Source organism: Pristiophorus japonicus, chromosome 7 (assembly GCF_044704955.1).
Source record: "Pristiophorus japonicus isolate sPriJap1 chromosome 7, sPriJap1.hap1, whole genome shotgun sequence".
Taxonomy (NCBI): Eukaryota; Metazoa; Chordata; class Chondrichthyes; family Pristiophoridae; genus Pristiophorus; species Pristiophorus japonicus.
The window spans coordinates 40,612,791-40,633,979 of record NC_091983.1 but is presented as its reverse complement, the minus strand read 5'-3'; the positions used below and the strand labels follow the sequence as shown (position 1 = coordinate 40,633,979).

Sequence of the window (21,189 nt, the reverse complement as noted above, 5' to 3'; positions counted from 1 at the left end):
TAAATGTGAGGTTATCCACTTTGGTGGCAAAAACATGAAGGCAGAATATTATCTGAATGGCGGCAGATTAGGGAAAGGGGAGGTGCAACGAGACCTGGGTGTCATGATTCATCAGTCATTGAAAGTTGGCATGCAGGTACAGCAGGCGGTGAAGAAGGCAAGTGGCATGTTGGCCTTCATAGCTAGGGGATTTGAGTATAGGAGCAGGGAGGTCTTACTGCAATTGTACAGGGCCTTGGTGAGGCCTCATCTGGAATATTGTGTTCAGTTTTGGTCTCCTAATCTTGCTATTGAGGGAGTGCAGCGAAGATTCACCAGACTGAATCCAGGGATGGCTGGACGGACACATGAGGAGAGACTGGATTAACTGGGCCTTTATACACTGGGGTTTAGAAGGATGAGAGGGGACGGGACAGGTTAGGTGCGGGAAGAATGTTCCCGATGTTGGGGAAGTCCAGAACCAGGGGACATAGTCTTAGGATAAGGGGTAGACCATTTAAGACTGAGATGAGGAGAAACGTCTTCACTCAGAGAGTTGTTAACCTGTGGAATTCCCTGTCACAGAGAGTCGTTGATGCCAGTTCATTGGATATATTCAAGAGGGAGTTAGACATGGCCCTTATGGCTAAAGGGATCAAGGGGTATGGAGAGAAAGAGGTGAATGATCAGCCATGATCATATTGAATGGTGGTGCAGGCTCGAAGGGCTGAATGGCCTACTCCTGCACCTATTTTCTATGTTTCTATGTTTCTATGAGAGGTTTAGGGAGGGAATTCCAGAGCTTCGGGTCTTAGCAAGCTGTAGGCATGGTCGCCAATTGTAGAGCAATTAACAGTGGGGATGCGCAACAGGTCAGACTTGGAGGAGCGCAGATATTTCGGAGGGCTGGAGGAAATTAAACAGATAGGGAGGGCGAAGCCATGGAGGGAAACATTTTAAAATCGATGAGTTGCTGGACCCGGAGCCAATGTAGGTCAGCGAGCACATGGGTGATGTGTGAACGGGACTTGTGTGAGTTAGGATATGAGCAAACGATATTGGCCAATGGGGGTTCTGATGCAAAGGGCCTTGGACTGACTACATTCTACATAGTGGTCTGCAGCTCGATCAGGTGATCAAGCAGTGAGGCACTTCTCCAGTAAAATTCCCAAACTGTATATTACACTCGACTAACACCATTAAGTGCTAATGTTGAACTACCAAAGCAGTCCCAATGAAGTCCAAATCCCTGGGCTCGGCAGCTAAGGAGTCCTTGAGCTTTCCCTCCACCCAGCAGGAGTTGTCTCCTGCAATTCCATCTCCACTTGCTCCTCTTCACCCATGTTCTATTTACCGTGCTCTCTCTTTCAACTCACCAACAGGTACCTCTCCTTATGAGGAAACAAGCATTGAACGTTCAGTGATCCCCCTTCCTGTTGTATGCAACCTTCTCCTGTAAGCAGATATATAATTGGAAACAAGACAATGAAAGAAGATGTCTTAGTCACTTAGACAGCACACAATAGCTACGTTATGTGAGTGGGTGTATATGCAGCATATGGGGAACTTGTGCTAACCTTGGCGCTTGTTACTTGCCACATTTAATGGGTGACATGTTTAGCTCTTCAATATGGCTACATCACATGTAAAATCATGAGCATTCTCTTGCATTTAGAAAGATGAACATTTAGCAAAGCTCACTGTTTTGCCTCGGTGGTGGTGGACCATTAAAGAACCCATTAATATGTCGTCAAATCTATGCACACTTAGCGTGGCAAACCTCCATCCTCAGCTGCTCCCAGCTTCAGGGCACAGGTGAGGTTGTATTGATGTGCTCTGCCCCTCTCCACTCATGATGCTCTCGTGGTGCGCTTTGTTGCAGGATGGGTCTCACTTCCAAGCAGAGCTACCTTCACTGCAGGACTTTCTACAGCAGCATCTCAAACACCCGAATGCTGAATGTGGTGGCTTTGTCCCCAACCATTTTCATTCAAAGCTGATGTACATCTTTAAGGTCAGCCAGCAGCTTTTAAAAGAGATGCTAGTGTGGGAAATTATGGCCCTGACCGTGGCACGCTCCCAGCACATCATGTACTAAGTTTTTAAAGAGTGCTGTCAAAATATTTAAATGAGATGACTTTGCATCATTAGTCTTTTGTCCCCAGTAAGAGTGCAGTCCCCAATACAGTATTCCCCAATACACAGCGATCCACAATACACGGCAATACACAATACAGTGATCTCCAATGTACAGCGATCCCCAATGCAGTGCACTGCATTCCCCAGTGCAGCCCCAGTGCACAGCGACCCTCAATGCACTGCAATCCCCAGTGCACAGCGACCCTCAATGCACTGCAATCCCCAGTGCAGTGAGATCCTCAATGCATTGCAATCCCCAGTGCAGTGAGATACCCAATGCACTGCAATCCCCAGTGCAGTGAGGTCCCCAATGCACTGCAATCCCCAGTGCCTTGAGATCCCCAATGCACTGCAATCCCCAGTGCAGTGAGGTCCCCAATGCACTGCAATCCCTAGTGCAGTGAGATCCCCAATGCACTGCAATCCCCAATGCAGTGAGGTCCCCAATGCACTGCAATCCCCAGTGCAGTGAGGTCCCCAATGCACTGCAATCCCCAGTGCCTTGAGATCCCCAATGCACTGCAATCCCCAGTGCAGTGAGGTCCCCAATGCACTGCAATCCCCAGTGCAGTGAGGTCCCCAATGCACTGCAATCCCCAGTGCATTGAGTTCCCCAATGCACTGCAATCCCCAGTGCCTTGAGATCCCCAATGCACTGCAATCCCCAGTGCAGTGAGATCCCCAATGCACTGCAATCCCCAGTGCAGTGAGATCCCCAATGCACTGCAATCCCCAGTGCAGTGAGGTCTCCAATGCACTGCAATCCCCAGTGCAGTGAGATCCCCAATGTACTGCAATCCCCAGTGCAGTGAGATCCCCAATGCAATGCAATCCCCAGTGCAGTGAGATCCTCAGTGCACTGCAATCCCCAGTGCAGTGAGATCCTCAGTGCACTGCAATCCCCAGTGCAGTGAGATACCCAATGCACTGCAATCTGCCCTGCTACACTTGGGACTTCATTATCGGTCTCAGTGAGTTATAAGTAAAGCACATTTCTTGCTGAGAGAAAGACACCGAATGTGACTGATTATTTTCTTACTCAAACTTCCACTGGCTCCCTTAGATGGATTCTTTTTGTTGCAGCAGCTACCTCGGAACACTTCATTAGGTATTTCTCCAGTATCTGTGCATGTGTACATGGCCTCATCGTCCAATAGAAACTAAAGTGAATATTTGAACTTCAACACCCCATTACTAGCAACACCTTTCGTTCAACTTTACAGTTAGGTTGTCATTTATTTTTTTATAGATATTTTTGGTGCAAAATCTCAGGTCTTGTGTCTGCAGTCTTTGAGGTCCCCTAGAATAGGTGTTCTAGGTTCTGCTATATTATTGTACTGTCCTGACCACTCACACTATCCGTGCTCATCCTGGTCAGCTGCCTATATCAGGCAAAGGACGCTGACTGTTCATCATCATTATAGGCCTCAATAACAAAGGCATCACCATTTTGTGGATTTCAGTACTTACCCGATTGTAGCTCTCTGAAGTCTCCACTTTCCAACTAGCCCCCATAGTGGTTAACAGTGCAAACAGCTGACAGAGATTCAGGCACTTTCAAACAGCTGTTCAGCTGCCCAAAGTCTCCCTTTTCTGACTGCTTACTATGGAAAGCAGTCAGAAAGGGGAGACTTCGGGCAGCTTCAAACAGATGGTTTAATCATCCACTGTGTATAGCGGGCAAATGGCATTGGCACAAACGCGCCTACTATATGCGCTGGGGACCGTACTCCAAACATTAGTAAATGTGCTGCAGCATTGATATACACCTTCAGTGAGTATAGGTGGCAGTGCAAATTAACACATTGGAAAAGCGCTGCAGTTCAGAAGCCTATTCATTTCATATCAGCCGATGATCACTGTGTCTATTTGCCATAAGTGTGTAATTCCTTGAAACAGTTTGATGTAGATATCTTGTCCACATCATGCTCCAGAAAATTCAATCATACGATTTGATTTGTTTTGTAAGAGAGTGAAATTTATTACTTTTTTTAAAAGATGCGTGGCTAGATTTTCCTCTTCAGTTAAGCCTATAAACCAGCAAACAATATCTTATGATGTATTTCCTCACCAATTCAAAAGTAAAGCATGGGGGGAGAGGGATACATTTTAACAGTAAAAGGCCACAGTGTCTACCCAAACTATTTCAGCAATCTTGGTGCTGGGAACTGGGTTATGGGCAGAAGCACAAGCATCGGACAGACAGAATTCTCTCCCCACTGACAATCCAACACCAGTTCAGCATGGAGGGGGGTTAGATTTTCCCTTCCCATCACTGCTGTGCGTCCTCAATCTGTTCAAATCTGTACCTGAAGTTTTGTTAATGAACGGACTATGAAAAATAGGGTGCTAACAGTTCCAGTTGAGTCTGTCTTAAGCCTGCCAATAGCTATTCCAGTCTAAACTACGCAAGCAGAACATCTAGGCTAAAGAGGGCGGAGCAGTTCTGACGAAAGATCATTGACCTGAAACATTAGCTCTGTTTGTCTCCCCACAGATGCTGCCTGACCTGTTGAGTATTTCCCGCATTTTCTGTTTTTACATCTAGACTAAAGATTTGTGTAGGAAGCTCTAATTAATTCAACATTTTTGGTACCGAGGGCTGGATTTTTGGTTGCTGCCTCTGTTTTCGCCCAGGAGGGGCGGTAATGGCGGCGGAAAGCATTTCCGGGTGGGTAGCCAGCTTCCAGCACCCCACCGGGACATTCGGTACCGGGTATGCGGGCGGGGGGGTGCTGCGGGGAGCAGTACTGCCCGGTAAAGGTGAACCGGTGTGCAATGTCCTTGCTTGCGACAGCGGTTGGAAATTTGAAACTCGCCTAACCCGTAGCGCCCCGCAGCACGCCCCAGCGAGACCACCTGTGAAAGCTAGCGGTTCCAGCTGTAGCGGCCACAGTGAGGGAAGGAATGGCGATCTAAGGTAAGTGTCATTGGTTTTTATTTTTTATTTTTGTGCTTCATGTGGATGTGGCATGAGGAAAGTATTGGGAGTGTTTTGGTGTTTTACTTTCAGATTTTTTTTTCACGGAAGCCGCCCTTAGGTCGGCTGTTTACCTCGAAATTTTCATTTGCGCAGCCAGCCTAGCGCCCCAAGAGGGGTATGGAACGTTTCCCTTAGTGCTCCGCTCCACACTCAGGGCCCAGCTGGTGAATTTTGTGGATGGAGACGCAAACCATTTCCAGGTGCAAAATTTACCGCTCCGCCCGGGTTAACTCCACAACAGAGGCACGATCGAATTTCCACCCCAAAGTGTTTTATGCTTCCCCTATGGCTCAATTGTTAAAAGCAGTGAGGACCTGGTCCATACAGACCAGGTTACAGTGTCTGACCCTTGCCTTCATTGAGTTATCTGAATTCAGACAAGACAGGAGTTGGGTGCCTACAATTGCCCTCAGTGCCCCTGGGCTAAGGAGGAGAAAAATTAGGCCTGGTTCATCCTCCTAATTGTTATCCAGTAATCACCATTGAAACTTGCACGTGTGTGAATATCAGATGAGACAAGATGGGGCTCCACCATGATGCTTCTCAAAGTCAAGGAGCTGCACAATATTCCCAGTCTAGGCGCACACATGATAACCAGTCACTTAGGCAAAGTACCAGAAGGTGGCTGATGGCCGTACCCTACATAGCATAACTCAACACCTTCAGGAAAGATGGGAAAACATTGGAAGAAAAATAAAATAGGAACTGGTGAACATTTCATATGGAGCAAGAGAAACATCACTAATCTCCTCTGTGTTCCGGTGTTCCTGGTATTTCAACATCATAATACAATACAGCGGAGTATCAGAGTGAGATTCACAACCACAACAAACCTTCCATTGCCAGGAATGAGAGAATTATTTGTCAAATGTATAGTCTTCTAGCAAAACAAAAAATGTTATTTAAATATGTCAACAGTGTAAAGAAATCTAACTCTTAATCACAAATCCAGCAGTTTATGTATAATGTCCTAGTGTAGGCAGAAGTTACCTATTTTAAGTTGCATCTTCTGTTAGAAGAGACACTTTAGGTATAGCAACAACCGCATAATATTATGACACACAGTCTGTTATCAAAAATAGCAAGACACACCAGAAAAAACCCACGGCTAATAAGTAATCAAACGCAATCAATTTAGAGTGTCTTCAACTTAAGTCTCAAGTCATGTTTGAAACACTAGTTGAAAGCTAACAATTGGCAGGTTGGACATTATACAAAAACGTCACCAGTTCAGATCAACAACTGATTGCTCCTTCAGTCCCAGGAGATTAAAACATTCTGCAATGCCAAAGCATTGTCGTAACTCATTATATTCATTGATTTGTCAAGTGGTGCCGCATTGTGACCTACAAAGAGCAGTGTTGCAATGGGGGCAATCACTATAATTCCTGGTGGTAACCACAGTGATTCATACATGTTCTTTCGAAGTCTCTGGAAGCGATCTCCATCAGTTATTTGTGGCACTTTGTTTTGCACTTGTGTGGGGAAATATCAGTGGCAATCAAAATTACATTGCTACTGGCATAATAAAATAAGATCAACTCTTGCTTTGGACTCGAAACTAACAAAAAAATACTTCACAGATATTACGGTAAATGTAAACACCTCTATGCATTTGGCAATCAGATTCTGAGTTATCCTGGTGAAATATCAGGGGAAACAAATATTACATTTCCACTGATATAATATTAACAAAGACATCTCCACTTTTTTATTGAACTATAAAAGGCAGGAAAAAATACTAATTTTATTTTCCTCCTAGAGGTTTGCCTCAATATTATGAACAACAAATATCATAGTCTTTGATCAGATATTAGATATCTTCACTCAGGAGAGTGATTACAATATTCTTATGAGTTGTCAGCTGTGGTTCAGTGGGTTGCACTATCATCTCTGAGTCAGAAGGTTGTGGGTTCAAGTCCCACTCCAGGGACTTGAGCACATAATCCAGGTTGATACTCCACTACCAGTACTGAGAGAGGTGTCTACTGTACATGGTACATGTCTCTGAGCCATACAGGAGGGTGGGTATTACTGCAGCCCTGTAGACCATGAACTTGATGGCAGATTTGAGGGCCAGGTCTTCGAACACTCTTTTCCTCAGGCGGTTGAAGGCTGCACTGGCGCACTGGAGGTGGTGTTGAATCTCGTCATCAATGTCTGTTCTTGTTGATAAGAGGCTCCCGAGGTAAGAGAAATGGTCCACATTGTCCAGGACTGTGCCGTGGATCTTAATGACTGGGGGGGCAATGCTGTGCGGCGAGAGTGCAGTACTGTCAGAAGTGCCGTTTTTCAGAGGAGATGTTAAACTAAGGCCCCATCTGCCCTCTCAGATGGATATAAAAGATCTCATGGCACTATTTCAAAGAGCATGGGAGTTATCCCTGCTGTCCTGGCTAATATGATTCCCTCAACTAATATGAAAACAACAGATTAACTGGTTCTTATCATTGCTATTTGTGGGACCTTGCTGTGTGCAAATTGTCTACCATGTTTCCTATATTACAACAGCGACTTCAAAATACCTCATTGGCTGAAAAGTGCTTTTGGACATCCTGAGGTTGTGAAAGATGCTAAATAAATGCAAGTGCTTTCTTTCTTTACGAGTTGACTAATCAGTCTCACTTGTGGTTATTTTACCACAAGGCTGACGTTGACAATTTCTCTATGTCATATAAATAGCTCAAGGCCCTCAATGGGAAACTGTGGGGGTTAAATTGGCTCAAGCCGAAAACAAGCATGGGGATCACGGTACATGATTAACTCCCACCCGTTCATTGTGTTAAGTTCATGCTACCTGCTGCGTGCAGCCTGCGCTATTCATTGACTGCACGAATCAGCAGGGGCCCGATATCGTGAATGCCGAGGGCTATTTAAAGGCAGCCTGCACTTCTTAAGCGGGAGGTGCAACAGCAGCTGCAAGAAGTGATGGGATTGTTTTTCTCAAAGTGAATCTGGGCTGTGATACTTTGAGGAATGGCTGAACATGAGAGAGCACGAGCACTAAGGTTTACAACAATGCACTGGAGGTCTTGGTGCAAGACATGGAGAGAAGGAAAGACATCCTGTATCCGCAGGGGGCAGGAGGCCCTCCAGACATATGCTGAGGAGACAGTGGGAAGAAGTAGTGGCGGAGGTCAATGCATGGAGTATAGCTCCAAAAACATGGACACAGTACAGAAAGAAGTTTAATGATCTGACATGAGTTGTCAAAGTGAGTGAGTTTAATCTTCAAATGGCATATCCTATCAACAGCACCACTAGCCTCATCAACTGTTCAATTCTCTACACCCCCACCATCCAGCAACCAACCAACCTATCAATCTGTGCTCAACCCTTCAATTCATCTGCTTTACCTCATCCTCAGACACTTAAGAAAGTGTGTCATAGTTCGCACACACTGGCAGCTATTCAATTAATTACAGCCACATCACCCAAACTTATTGCATAACACTCACTTGTAGCAGAAGATGATGCATAACAGGAGGCAGCAGGAAAGAACTGGAGGAAAACAAGTGCGCCTGCATGTTTTAACCCTCATGGACATCAGAGGAAGGGGCATTACTGAGGCCTTGATCACTGGCAGGGCTGGAGGGATCGATGATGAGGTTATCTACGTACCTAATCCTCCTTCACTCATCCCACTTCTCCCTCATCCCACAATCTCTTCTCACTCAAAAGATCAGACGGTGTAAGCACAAACCTCTTACTTACTCCTCTTCCCTCACCACACACCAACCCTAGTCCCTTTTTCATTTCAGATACCCAAGAACTGGAACCTTCCCAGTCAGAAGAGGAAGACAGTGAAGATGAAGAGACACCGTCACTTGATCTTACACTCGCAGCTACCAGTTCAGAAACTGACACTGAGCATATTTTAGAGTCTAGGATCGAGGAGGGTTCACCACGTGGTGAGTTACCAGGCACAAGTGCGCAGGAGCCAGAGCAACGGAAAGGGTAGCGAAGGTGCCAACTCGCTGGAGGGCAATGTCGCACAATAGTTCTGCTGCAGAGGACTCAAATGAGAACTTTGATGGGCCAGGCTACAGAAAAAGGTTGATGGGTGTACCTAACCAAATGCCTGGTGGACTGGAAAGCCTGTGTACAATGTCAAGGAGCATTCAGGAATCCAGCACCAACTTGGCACAGGGCTTTGCGCAGAGTTTGGAGCCCACCCTTTCCAACATGGAACAGGTGATCACCTCCATCAGCACACCTGTGGAACCCATCACGATACAGTGCCTGATGACCAATGTCACAGTTTCCATTGCAACAAAAACAGCTTCCATCAAAGGTCTGAATGCTGCAGTAGTAGCTCAGATTGCTGCCATCGTGGCTCTGGATACCAGTGTTCAAAGGGTCTTCCAAGGTGTCACAGCACTCCAGCAATCTTCCCTCCAACAGAATACCAGGGATGCTGAGGCGCCACCCTGGGAGAGTGGCAGTGGCTCCATGGAGCACGAACCTACTGTCCTCTCTCAGGATGACAGTGATAAGCTCATAATAAATGATGAAACTGAGTACTGTGTACAATGAGCAAGTGTGACCTTAGTTCCTTTAATTAGACTCCAGAATGCAAGAACCTCATGGGTGGCCTGCTTATATACCATGTTCCCAAGGGATGCTGGGATCCCTTGGGACTCCAGTAGGTAGACCCTTTGGTGGAAGTGTAATACAGGTTGCAAGGGGTTAAATACATAACATTACTCCCCCGTGAAGTCAAGGTGAGACGATCTGGGGCTTTTCGCTCCCTTGTCGATCGTCTCGGTACAAATGCGGGTGTGGGTGAGTTGGTTAGTTCTTCACTGGGCTGCTGGGCAGCCGGCCTTGCCGGGCTGCTGGAGATGGTGAGTTCAGCTTCATGGTCAACCATGATGTCAGTTGCCACTTGTGTGTGTGTTGGAGGGTCACAGTTGGTGGTGTCTTCTTCGGTTTGTTCGTAGCTGTTGGTGAACCGCAATTTGATTTGGTCCAAATGTTTTCTGTACGTTAGTCCATTGGCCAACTTGACCTGAAACACCCTATTACCCTCTTTGGCTGTGACCGTGCCAGCGAGCCATTTGGGACCATGTCCATAATTGAGCATAAACACAGGATCGTTGATCTCAATATCGCGTAACAAATTTGCGCGGTCATGGTACACACTTTGTTAATGCCACCTGCCCTCCACGTGATCATGGAGATCAGGGTGGACAAGAGAGAGCCTTGTTTTGAGTGCCCTTTTCATGAGCGGCTCGGCTGGAGGAACCCCGGTGAGTGAGTGGGGTTTTGTGCGGTAGCTGAGCAGCACTCGGGACAGCCGGATCTGCAGGGAGCCTTCCGACACAAGTTTCAAACTTTGCTTGATGGTCTGAACTGCCTGTTCTGCTTGGCTGTTGGATGCAGGCTTGAATGGGGCAGATATGACGTGCTTGATCGCATTGTTGGTCTTGAATTCCTTGAATTCAGCATTGGTGAAATGCGACCCATTGTCGCTGACCAGGACATCAGGCAGGCCATGCGTGGCAAACATGACCCGTAGGCTTTCACTAGTGGCCGTGGACGTGCTTACAGACATTATCGCACATTCAATCCATTTTGAGTAAGCGTCCACAACAACCAAAAACATTTTGCCGAGTAATGGGCCCGCATAGTCCACTTGGATCCTTGACCACGGTTTGGAGGGCCATGACCACAAACTTAGCGGTGCCTCTCTGGGTGCATTGCTCAGCTGAGAGCAAGTGTTGCACTGGCCCACGCATGACTCTAAATCTGAGTCGATGCCGGGCCACCATACATGGGATGTGGCTATGGCTTTCATCATTACAATGCCTGGGTGGGTGCTGTGCAGTTCACAAATGATCATATCTCTGTCTTTCTTGGGCAAGACCACGCGATTGCCCCACAACAGACAGTCCGCCTGCAAGGACATTTCGTCTTTGCGCCTGTGGAACGGCTTAATCGCCTCCTGCATTTCCGCTGGAACGCTGGACCAGCTCTCATGGAGGACACAGTTTTTTTACCAAGGACAGTAAAGGATCCTGGCTAGTCTAGGTCCTGATCTGGCGGGTTGTGACGGGGGACCTATCGTTTTCGAATGCATCCATTACCATGAGTAAGTCCGCTGGCTGTGCCATTTCCACCCCGGTGGTGGGCAATGGCAGCCAACTGACAGCATCGGCGCAGTTCTCTGTGCCAGGTCTGTGCCGGATTATATAATTGTATGCCAACAGCATGAGTGCCCATCTTTGGATGCGGGCAGAGGCATTGGTATTAATCCCTTTGCTCTCAGAGAACAGTGATATGAGCAGCTTGTGGTCAGTTTCAAGTTCAAACTTGAGGCCAATAAGTACTGGTGCATTTGTTTTACCCTGTAAACGCACGCCAGAGCCTCTTTTTCAATCATGCTGTAGACCCTTTTGGCCTTGGACAAACTTTTGGACGCACAAGCGACCGGTTGCAAAATCTCCGATTCGTTAACCTGTTGTAACACACATCAGACCCCGTATGACGACGCATCACAAGCCAGCACTAATCTTTTACATGGGTCATACAGAACAAGCAGTTTGTTTGAACACAACAGATTTCTGGCTTTTTTAAAGGCAGCCTCTTGTGAATTCCCCCATACCCAGTCATCTCCCTTGCGCAGTAGCGCATGAAGGGGTTCTCGCAAGGTGCTTAACCCAGGTAGGAAGTTACCGAAATAGTTAAGGAGTCCCAGGAACGACCACAGCTCCGTCACGTTCTGTGGTCTCAGCGCGTTCCTGATTGCCTCCGTCTTGGCGTCGGTGGGTCTGATGCCGTCTGCTGCGATTCTGCTTCCCAAGAACTCGACCTCCTGCGCCAGGAAAACACACTTCGAGCATTTCAACCTGAGCCCAACGCGATCCAACCAACTAAGAACCTCTTCCAGATTCTGCAAGTGTTTGATGGTGTCCCGACCTGTAACCAGTATGTCGTCCTGGAAAACCACGGTGCGAGGAACCAACTTTAGCAGGCTCTCCATATTCCATTGGAAGATTGCCACGGCCGACCGAATCCCAAACGGGCACCTGTTATAGATGAACAGACCTTTGTGCATGTTGATGCAGGTGAGGCCCTTCGAAGATTCCTCCAGCTCCTGCGTCATTTAGACCGTGAACGTCTTCCCTCCAGCCAGGGTCGCAAATAGGTCATCTGCCTTGGGTAGCAGGTACTGGTCCTGTAGCGAAAAACGGTTAATTGTTCATTTATAGTCCCCACAAATTCTGACCATGCCATCCTCTTTAAGTACCGGGATAATCGGATTAGCCCACTCGTTGAATTCCACCGGCACGATGATGCCTTCTTGCTGCAGCCCGTCCAGCTCAATTTCCACTTTCTCACGCATCATATACGGTACCGCCCGTGCCTTGTGGTGGATGGGTCCCGTACCGGGAACCAAATGGATCTGCACTTTTGCCCCCGAGAAGTTTCCGATGCCTTGCTCGAACAACGATGGAAACTTGCTCAGAATCTGGGCACATGAAGCGTCATCGACGGACGAGATCGCTCGCATGTCGTCCCAGTTCCAGCGGATTTTTCCCAGCCAGCTTCTCCCAAACAATGTGGGGCCATCCCCTGGTACAATCCACAGCGGGAGTTCGTGTACTGCTCCATCATAGGAGACTTTGACTTCTGCACTGTAAATTACAGGGATTAGTTCCTTGGTGTAAATGTTTAGGCTTAGTTTGGTGTGAATGGGGCTGAGCTTGGGCCTGTGTGCCTTGTTGCACCACAGCCTGTCGAAGGCCTTTTTACTCATTATGGACTGACTCGCACCCATGTCCAGTTCTATCGATACTGGAATTCCGTTCAGTTCAACTATCAACATTATTGGTGGACATTTCGTGGTGAGTGTGTGTACCCCATACACTTCTACCTCCTCGCTTTGAGTCTCCGATTCAGTCTGATCCACAGTGGATCGATCTTCAACGTGGTGGTTTGCAGGGTTTGCAGCTTACCTGCACATTCGCTAGAGGTGTCCCATTGTTCTGCAACCGTTGCATGTATAGTGCTTGAAGTGGCATTGATGGGGCCGATGATCACCTCCAAAATGCCAACAAGGTGTTAACTGCCTCGCATTAACAACTGATGGCGGACTCTGGGTCATCTGAGGTTGGACATGTATGTTCTGCCATTTTTATTCTTGCTCGAAAACGACGTTACTTTGTTCACAGTACTGGCCGAAACTTCTTTCCTCTGCGAAATCTGTTTGGTGTTATCGCATAAATGCCTGGGCTATCGTTATGGCTTTACTTAGATTCGGAGTTTCAATGGTTAACAGTTTGTGAAGGATTGCCTCATGACCAATGTCCAGTACAAAAATATCTCCAGGCATTTGTTCGAGGAATCCCTCAAATTCACAATGTCCTGCAAGGCGCCTTAGTTCGGTGACATGGCTCGCCACTTCCTGGCCCTCCAACCGTTGACATGTATAGAACCGATATCTCGCCATCAAAACGCTTTCCTTAGGATTTAGGTGCTCCCGGACCAGCGTACACAATTCTTCATAGGATTTAGATGTTGGTTTTGCCGGAGCTAGGAGATTCTTCATGAGGCCATAGGTTGATGCCCCACAGACAGTTAGGAGGATCGCCCTTTGTTTGGCAGCATTCTCGTCCCCTTCCAGCTCGTTGGCCACAAAGTATTGGTCGTGTCTCTGCATGATGGCCTCCCAATCATCCCCTTCTGAGAACTTCTCCAGGATGCCAACTGTTCTTTGCATTTTTGCATGGTTGTTCGTTACTTCGTCGCCAATTGATAAGCTCATAATAAAGGATGAAACTGAGTACTGTGTACAATGAGCAAGTGTGACTTTAGCTCCTTTAATGAGACTCCAGAGTTCAGGTACCTCGTGGGTGGCCTGATTATATACCATGCTCCCAAGGGATGCTGGGATCCCTTGGGACTCCAACAGATAGGCTCTCTGGTGGTAGTGTAATACAGGCTGCAAGGGGTTAAATACGTAACAGATAGCATCCCTGCGCCCACCCCTGCCACTCCGTCAGTGCCCTTGCTGTTGCCTGTCAGCCAGCCAGCCCAGACCGCTGCCACCCAAGCCAAGATGGTGCAGTCTGAAGCCAGGCTTTCTAGGTCTAGAGCTGCTCAAGGTCGCCCTCTAAAGCCACCTTCAGTCTCCTCATTTGGAGGTCAGCAGCCTTCCACCACCCATGTTACAGTCATAGGAGAAGCACCTCAGAGGAGCACTATGATACGCAAAGGCTCACGGAAGAGAGGCACTCAGGGAATGCATAAGGGTGATTAGTCTATTTTTGTATGTATTATGCAATGATTTAATTTGTAAAATGGGACTAAATTGTGCCTTTTCTGGTGGGGTTTATTTTTGTGCTACTTGGAAAGACGATATGATGGTCAGTGACAAAGGAAAGGTAAGGAGTGTGGGACTGTTGGTGAATGGGACAGTGTGGTTGAAGTTAATGGTATCGCTCATGATTTACTTGATCACATCAAGCCCATGCAGAAAGGGGCTGTGTATGTTGTAGCCTCTCTTCCTCGTTGTGTTCCTCCACCATGTTGCAATTCTCCTTCTCCTCGTGCTCCTGCTCCTCAGCTCCCTGACTGATTGGTGGTGGCGAGAGCTGTTCCCTCATAATGGTCAGTTTGTGTGGCATGCATCATACTGCCACAAATCTTGATGCCCGCTCAGCTAAGTACTGCAGGGTTCCTCCAGAGCAGTCCAAGCATTGCATTGCAGTCATGAGCCATGTCATGAGTGGATAACCCTTGTTGCCCAGTAGCCAGCCTTTGACTTGCCGTGGTGGGTTAAATACAGGTGGCACAGAGGACTGCCACAGAATGAAGGAATCGTCACTGCTGCCAAGGTACCAGGCTTTAACCTGCGTGATGCACTGCCTGTGGTTACACACCAGCTGCACATTGAGGGAGCGGTAGGAAAATGGCAGAATTCACAAAAGGCACATGCAGGGCAATGTGCATGTAGTCAATGGTACCCTGCACCATGGGGAAGCCTGCAATCTGTGCAAACCCCTTATACAGCAGTGCACTACAAACTGCAAGATATTGCTTATGTCTCCAGCAGCAATCTGTAAGGAGGCAGACCCATAAAAACTAAGAGCCATGGTCACCTTCACAACCACTGGAAATGCGGTCCTGGCCCTGCTCTGAGGTTGGAGTTGTAACTGCAGTGGAGGCAGATTTTAGTCACAACCTCTTTAGTGAAGCGGAGATGTCTCAAGCATTGGGCCTCATTAATGTTGAGGTAAGACAATTACTCCCTAGAGGTGCTCAGCAGATATGGTCTCCTGCTGAGAACCCAGCTCCCCCTCCTCCTCCCACTTCTAGCAACTTGTCCTGCTCTGCCTAGCCTCAGCTCATTCTCAATCATTCTCAATTCCCAGAGGTAGCCTTACCCGGCCACCATGTCTGTAAGCAACTTGTTTAAGCACAAGCTTTTAAATGAACAGAAAGGTACTTCAGCACCAGCCAGACCACTCCGTGTAGAATATTCAAACTTTAGCCAAGTATAGGGAAGCTCCAAAAACACATGTAATTACACCAGCAGCCACAAGAAATAAACTAACCTGAAGTTGTTCATGAGCCCTTTAACTAGCCCTGGTGGGGGAAGGGGGCCTTCATTCTGTTAAACGTCATGGTCAGCTGTGCGATTTTAAGACAGGGCATTGGCTGGATTGTGGAGTTCAAAAATTGCAGCGTGGCATCAAATCAGCATTGCACACTGATTGAGGTCATAATCGGCCTGCTCTGCAAGCTGCTGGCGGCCGTTATGTGCACGTGCGCAATCCATTTCACCAAGATGGCGTCCTGCGCAAGTTCCGTCGGAAATGTGCGCGCACATCCCGGACCCTGTTTGAGAGCATTATGTGGCTGCATAATGCCTAAAAGACGGGTGCTACACAGTCCAATTTAGCCCCCACTTACTTTAGTTATCATTCATTATGGCCACCATTAGTCGTTATTTATATTGCGGTTATCTTCTTGACATAGAAATAAATGCTATTCCAGTATGCTGTATTTTTTCCATCCTCCTATTCATGACTCTAACATTTCCATCTTTACTTTCATCTCTCTTCCTTGCCTCTCTCAGACCAATGATTGTTTTCTGACAGAACTGTGGAGCTTTTTACCAGACTTCTAAAAATTGTCACGCAGATGTGAAGCTTATTCTTTTAAATTAAAGGATAAAGCAGCTAACTTAAATCTATTGCTTTTTATTAAAAGAATGCTTTAACTGCTAAATAAGGAGAAGCCATATAAATAACACGTTCAATGTTGAGTAGTTCATTAAAAAAATAAACATATTATCTTGTAAAATTAAGAAAAAAGCTTCTGGCAATGAATAGAGTGCATATTTTAACCCAGAAAAACAACTTTTAAATATTAATGACATTCACAGAGTTAGATGTTTAAAAAAATATTTTTCTTTGACTGTTTCCCTTCTTGAAGGTGCTGACTTCTGCTGGGTACAGTTTCACTGCTGCTGTCCGCCCTCACTTGTCTTACCCCCAAATTGGCCATTTTTCCACTCGACATGTTCCTACAGATAAGCTGCAAATAAATGCAAATCTGAAGCTGTAGTATAAACAGGGCTTTCCAATGTTTTCATGCATGAGGAATTAAGGCACAAAACCCTGTCAGGTTACAGCCCCTAGTATTATTCATGACTCTAAATGATGTGGCATTGGTGCCTTCCACAATGCTTATCGTGGATTGTGTGTGGCGTGCCTTAAATTAGACCTGACACAAAGGGGTTCTGCTTCCAGAATTAGGTGTCAAATTTATGTAAATTTAAAATAAATTACCACGAGAATGCGTCCGGAAATAATTGTAGAATAACTGTTACCGGAGGTAAATGCAGAAGCGAGCCTGTTCGGAAAGTTTGGCGGAGCTTGTTGGTTTACTAAACAGATTCTGAATGGGCAGGCTCATGTTTTACTCTGCAATTTATAACATGGCACTGCAGAAGCTGAACACTATTAAATCAGTGACTGTGGAATTGCACTAAGCAATTGCAATTCTTGGTGTCACATGTTAGATCAAAAGTTATCACCAATAGAGTTAGATGTTATCGTGTGAAAATGGTGGGACTGAGTTCCTTAGCCTTTCCAAGCCTTTTAGCAATATTATATTTCCATGATATTGTGCTTAATCTACCCCAATCAATCATCCCGTATACCTCAAAGATATCAGAGTCCATACATACAGCATGTGCATTTTTAAAATCCTAAATACCCTGCAATGTGGAAATAAATATATACAAGGACAAGTTTACAGGTCACCAGCCAGAAGTACTGATGAGGTTCCCTTTAAATTCTTCACTCCACTGCAAAGTCTTTTCGGGACAAGTACAGGAAACCAATAACAGCATTCAATTCCACTCATCTCAATGTGCCAGAACTGGGACAGTTTCATGGGATAGTTTCCTTCCCTCTTTGCCACACTTACTGTAAATGCACTGGCAGGAGGGCGAAGCAGCATTGACGAAGTGTTGGAGCAACACTATTCAGTTATCAATGGCAGTGTATGCATTACCATCAGTCAGTTTAAATTTTTGAGGCTCCTGAGAGTCTCTCCAGCGCTGACCATGACGCGATTGTGGGCAACTCCCAGGAACCTGAAAAATTTGAACCATCCAAAAGGACGAATATGTCTGTGCAGCTGCTGACACATTCACTTTCCAACATTGCCACATATCTGTATATACCTTGGTATCAAAGAGATCAGAGATACAGGTTCTACTGTAATAGATCTTTCAAAAGCATTGTGGATACTGTAATTCAAAAATATTAATTTGTTCCTCCCAAAGGTTCCATGTTCACTGTATTGATCACTGTCTGAAAACTCTGCGTGTCCCATATGGCTCCAGGTTGTTTTAATTTGCAACCCTGTTGGAGGTGTCGGCCAGTGAACAGTCTCCACCAGCCTGGTGTAATATAGAATTAGCTAGCCTAACCAAACAATGAACCAGATAAAACTGTACTTCACAACGTGTATGCTGTTACTTCAAGATCTGTAATCTCTTCAAGTCAGAATGGCGAGAAAGCCGAGTTTAAAACCTTTTTCATCTTTGCACATATTAACAAACCCTTTGTTGCTTTGAACCCTCAGTCATTCCTTCTAGGTAATGTGGAGAGCTGGGAAAACTAAAGTTGGACAAGCAAGCACAAATAATATAAGTATAAATAAATGATACATGAAGGTGAGTGCACACTCACTAAAAATAAAGAGGTAAGAATCTTGCTGCTACATTTTGTGGTTGCTGCTGGGACTTAATACGAAGCTGTGATGTTACTAGCTTAAATTTGAGCAGTATTCATACAATGTTATCACTTTATTATGCTAATGTTAAATATAAATACAGCCAGTGCTTCCAGAATCATTCATGATTTTTCATTTCAAGGAACAATTTTTTCACTTTCTCCTCACACAATCCTAAACATTATTATTGATGATATCAGCGAACAAATACTTAATGGCTTTGTATAACAACCTGTGTCCTTTATTTTAGCACAAGGATTAACCTAGCTATTTTAAAAGGGTCAGTACCTGAACTAAAATAGCAGACAAAGGAATATCGTACAAAAGCATTACGCATTTGGCCACTAATATCGCCACGGGTAGTTTCTCGGTTAACATTGTCTATTTTTCCCCTCTTTTAGGTTCATCACACTTGAAGGAACTGTCCAATGTTTTCACTATAGTACTGAAAGTAGTATAGATAATACTGTTGTTTATTTTGTTCTTTTACAGGTCATTGTTACACGAAAACTTGCCAAATTTTGCATTACCGTGCACAAGATTGATGCACCTGCTGATTTAGAAGCTCTAAAGGCCATTGGACAGCAAAATAGTGCAGACAAAAGGAGACTTATATTAGGAGTTAAGTCCTTAACATCTGAGTAATGTACTACAAACAGCACCTGAGCAAATGTTACCTTTACATTAAACATTCAGGTACAGATGTGGAACACTGTGGAGTTGAAATCACTCTGTACAATACAGTAATGAAAGGTGTTAATGAATTTGTGTGCAACTCATGTGCCTGCTATTTTAACAAAGGCATTCACCCGTCAAAATAAAGAGCTCAGTTAAAATAGCAAGCAAAAGGATTACATAAGAATGCATTAATGCGCTCATGATTTTAGCTAATGTTTTATGCTTCATTTATGTTATCTGTTCGACTCTTTTTAAGATATTCTAAACAAAGACATTGTGCAGACAGCATTCTGCCAACTTCTGCCTCTGCTGTTCTCTACCTGTCTCTTTGGAGGTCCTCAAGAAACACCCCCTCCCCCCCCTCTCCCCCCCCTCCCCCCCCCAATTGAGAAATACTTAGCCCCAATCTGTACTTCCCATAAGAGATTGGCTAAGACCAGGAACTCCCCAAAAAGCATACAGGGGGAGTACTGTAGACACAGTCACACCTTACTACCCCATACACTACCCTTCTTGCCACTTGTCCACCACCTTTATTTTGTTTCAAGTCTTCACCATGTAATCTTGACAATAAATAAAGATCTATAGAAATGTGACTTCTCTCGATAGTTCATCTTCTGAACATATAGCATCTTCCGTGGCGCAGGAACTGTGATGATACTGAGTGCATTGTAAAATACAATTTCCTGAATTACTGGAACACTCGGTACAAATGCTCTATTGTCAGCAGGTCCATATTGTTTACTCACACAAATCGATAGTTTATTACTGTTTAGACCCAGAGCTCAAAGTAGCCATAAGCTGCAAAAGAACATCCATTTCCCTTCATCTAAATTCCCAAACGTAAACCTTCAAAGTTTTACACAATAGTAAGTCCAGCAGCAAAGTGCATCCATTCACATAGCTGAGCCATAACCCAGGAAAATTGACCACTTGCATGTTCTTAGCGCACGGCCTCAGCCGACAGGAATGAAGAGATCAGGAGATCATGGGCGTGTAGCCAATGTCCATCCAACGAACAGACAGAAAATCATGGGCCGCAAGGCAGGCAATTTCCTGCTATGTGAACCCACTTGCATAGGCTTCATACAAGGCCCATGTAACTGCCTGCTCTCATTTACACAGGGCCCATTTTTCTATCGGCAGCTGCTGTTATTTACAGCACTCATGGCTCAAAACCTCTCTATTAAAAACCACTGCTTCCTGTTATACAAAGGCCCTTAATGGAGTGATGATTTAATGTTTTGTGAAGCCCTTTGGGATGTTTTACTACATTAAAAGGCGTTAAGCAAATACAAGTTATTGTTGTTGATGGTATTGTGGATTTCTGACAAAAAGAAGAAAGACTTGCATTTTCAACCACCGGACATCTCAAAGCACTTTACAGCCAATGGAGTACTTTTGGAGTGTAGTCACTGTTGTAATGTGGGAAACGCTGCAGCCAACTTGCGCACAGCAAAACTCCCACAAACAGCAATGTGATAATGACCTGATAATCTGGTTTTTTTGTATGTTGATTGAGGGATAGATATTGGCCAGGACACCGGGGATAACTCCACTGCTCCTCTTTGAAATAGTGCCATGGGACCTTTTACGTCTCATCCGAAAGATGGCGCTGACAGTGCAGCACTCCCTTAGCACTGCACTGGAGTGTAGATTTATGTTCTCAAGTTCCTGGAGTGGGACTTGAACCCACAACCTTCTGATTCAGAGGCGAGGGTGCTACCCACTCATCATCTGCTGACACAGAAGTACAGAGTGAGTGCTCCAAAAAATGTGAGGGGTATTTCCACAACCTCAGGCTCCGAAAGGAGAAGCGACACTTCCTGAATACATAGTTTATAACTGGATGCACAGGATCTTTCAATTAACGGTTATGTTAGGGTCAGGGTTAAACCGCAGGTAAAGACAATGGGGTTGAAATTCTATGCCGGTTCTGGGGTACACCTGCTGTAACTTTGGCAGGTGCCCACTGGAAAGGATGAAAACTGGGCAGCAAACACGATACACCGACTCCCGGCCTGCACTTGGGTTTCTGGGCGGCCGCGTACCTTTGCCCGCCCCAAACAAGACCATCGATTTAAAGGGGCAGGGGCGTGGGGCAGGGAATTCCTAGATCCCTCTGAGGGATGTTAGCTTTCAAAGGGAATAGA

The 21,189-nt window shown here is 45.7% G+C and overlaps 1 protein-coding gene across 1 annotated transcript in view; it reads left to right on the top strand.

The window, feature by feature from the left end:
* myom2b (myomesin 2b) overlaps window positions 1–19,632 on the top strand; it is a 194,373-nt gene extending 174,741 nt beyond the window's left edge. Inside the window, exon 38 of the mRNA XM_070884915.1 lies at window positions 18,851–19,632. Coding sequence (XP_070741016.1) covers window positions 18,851–19,003 — 153 coding nt within the window. The 3' untranslated portion in view covers window positions 19,004–19,632. The remainder of the gene's footprint in view (window positions 1–18,850) is intronic.
* Window positions 19,633–21,189: the final 1,557 nt, after the last annotated feature.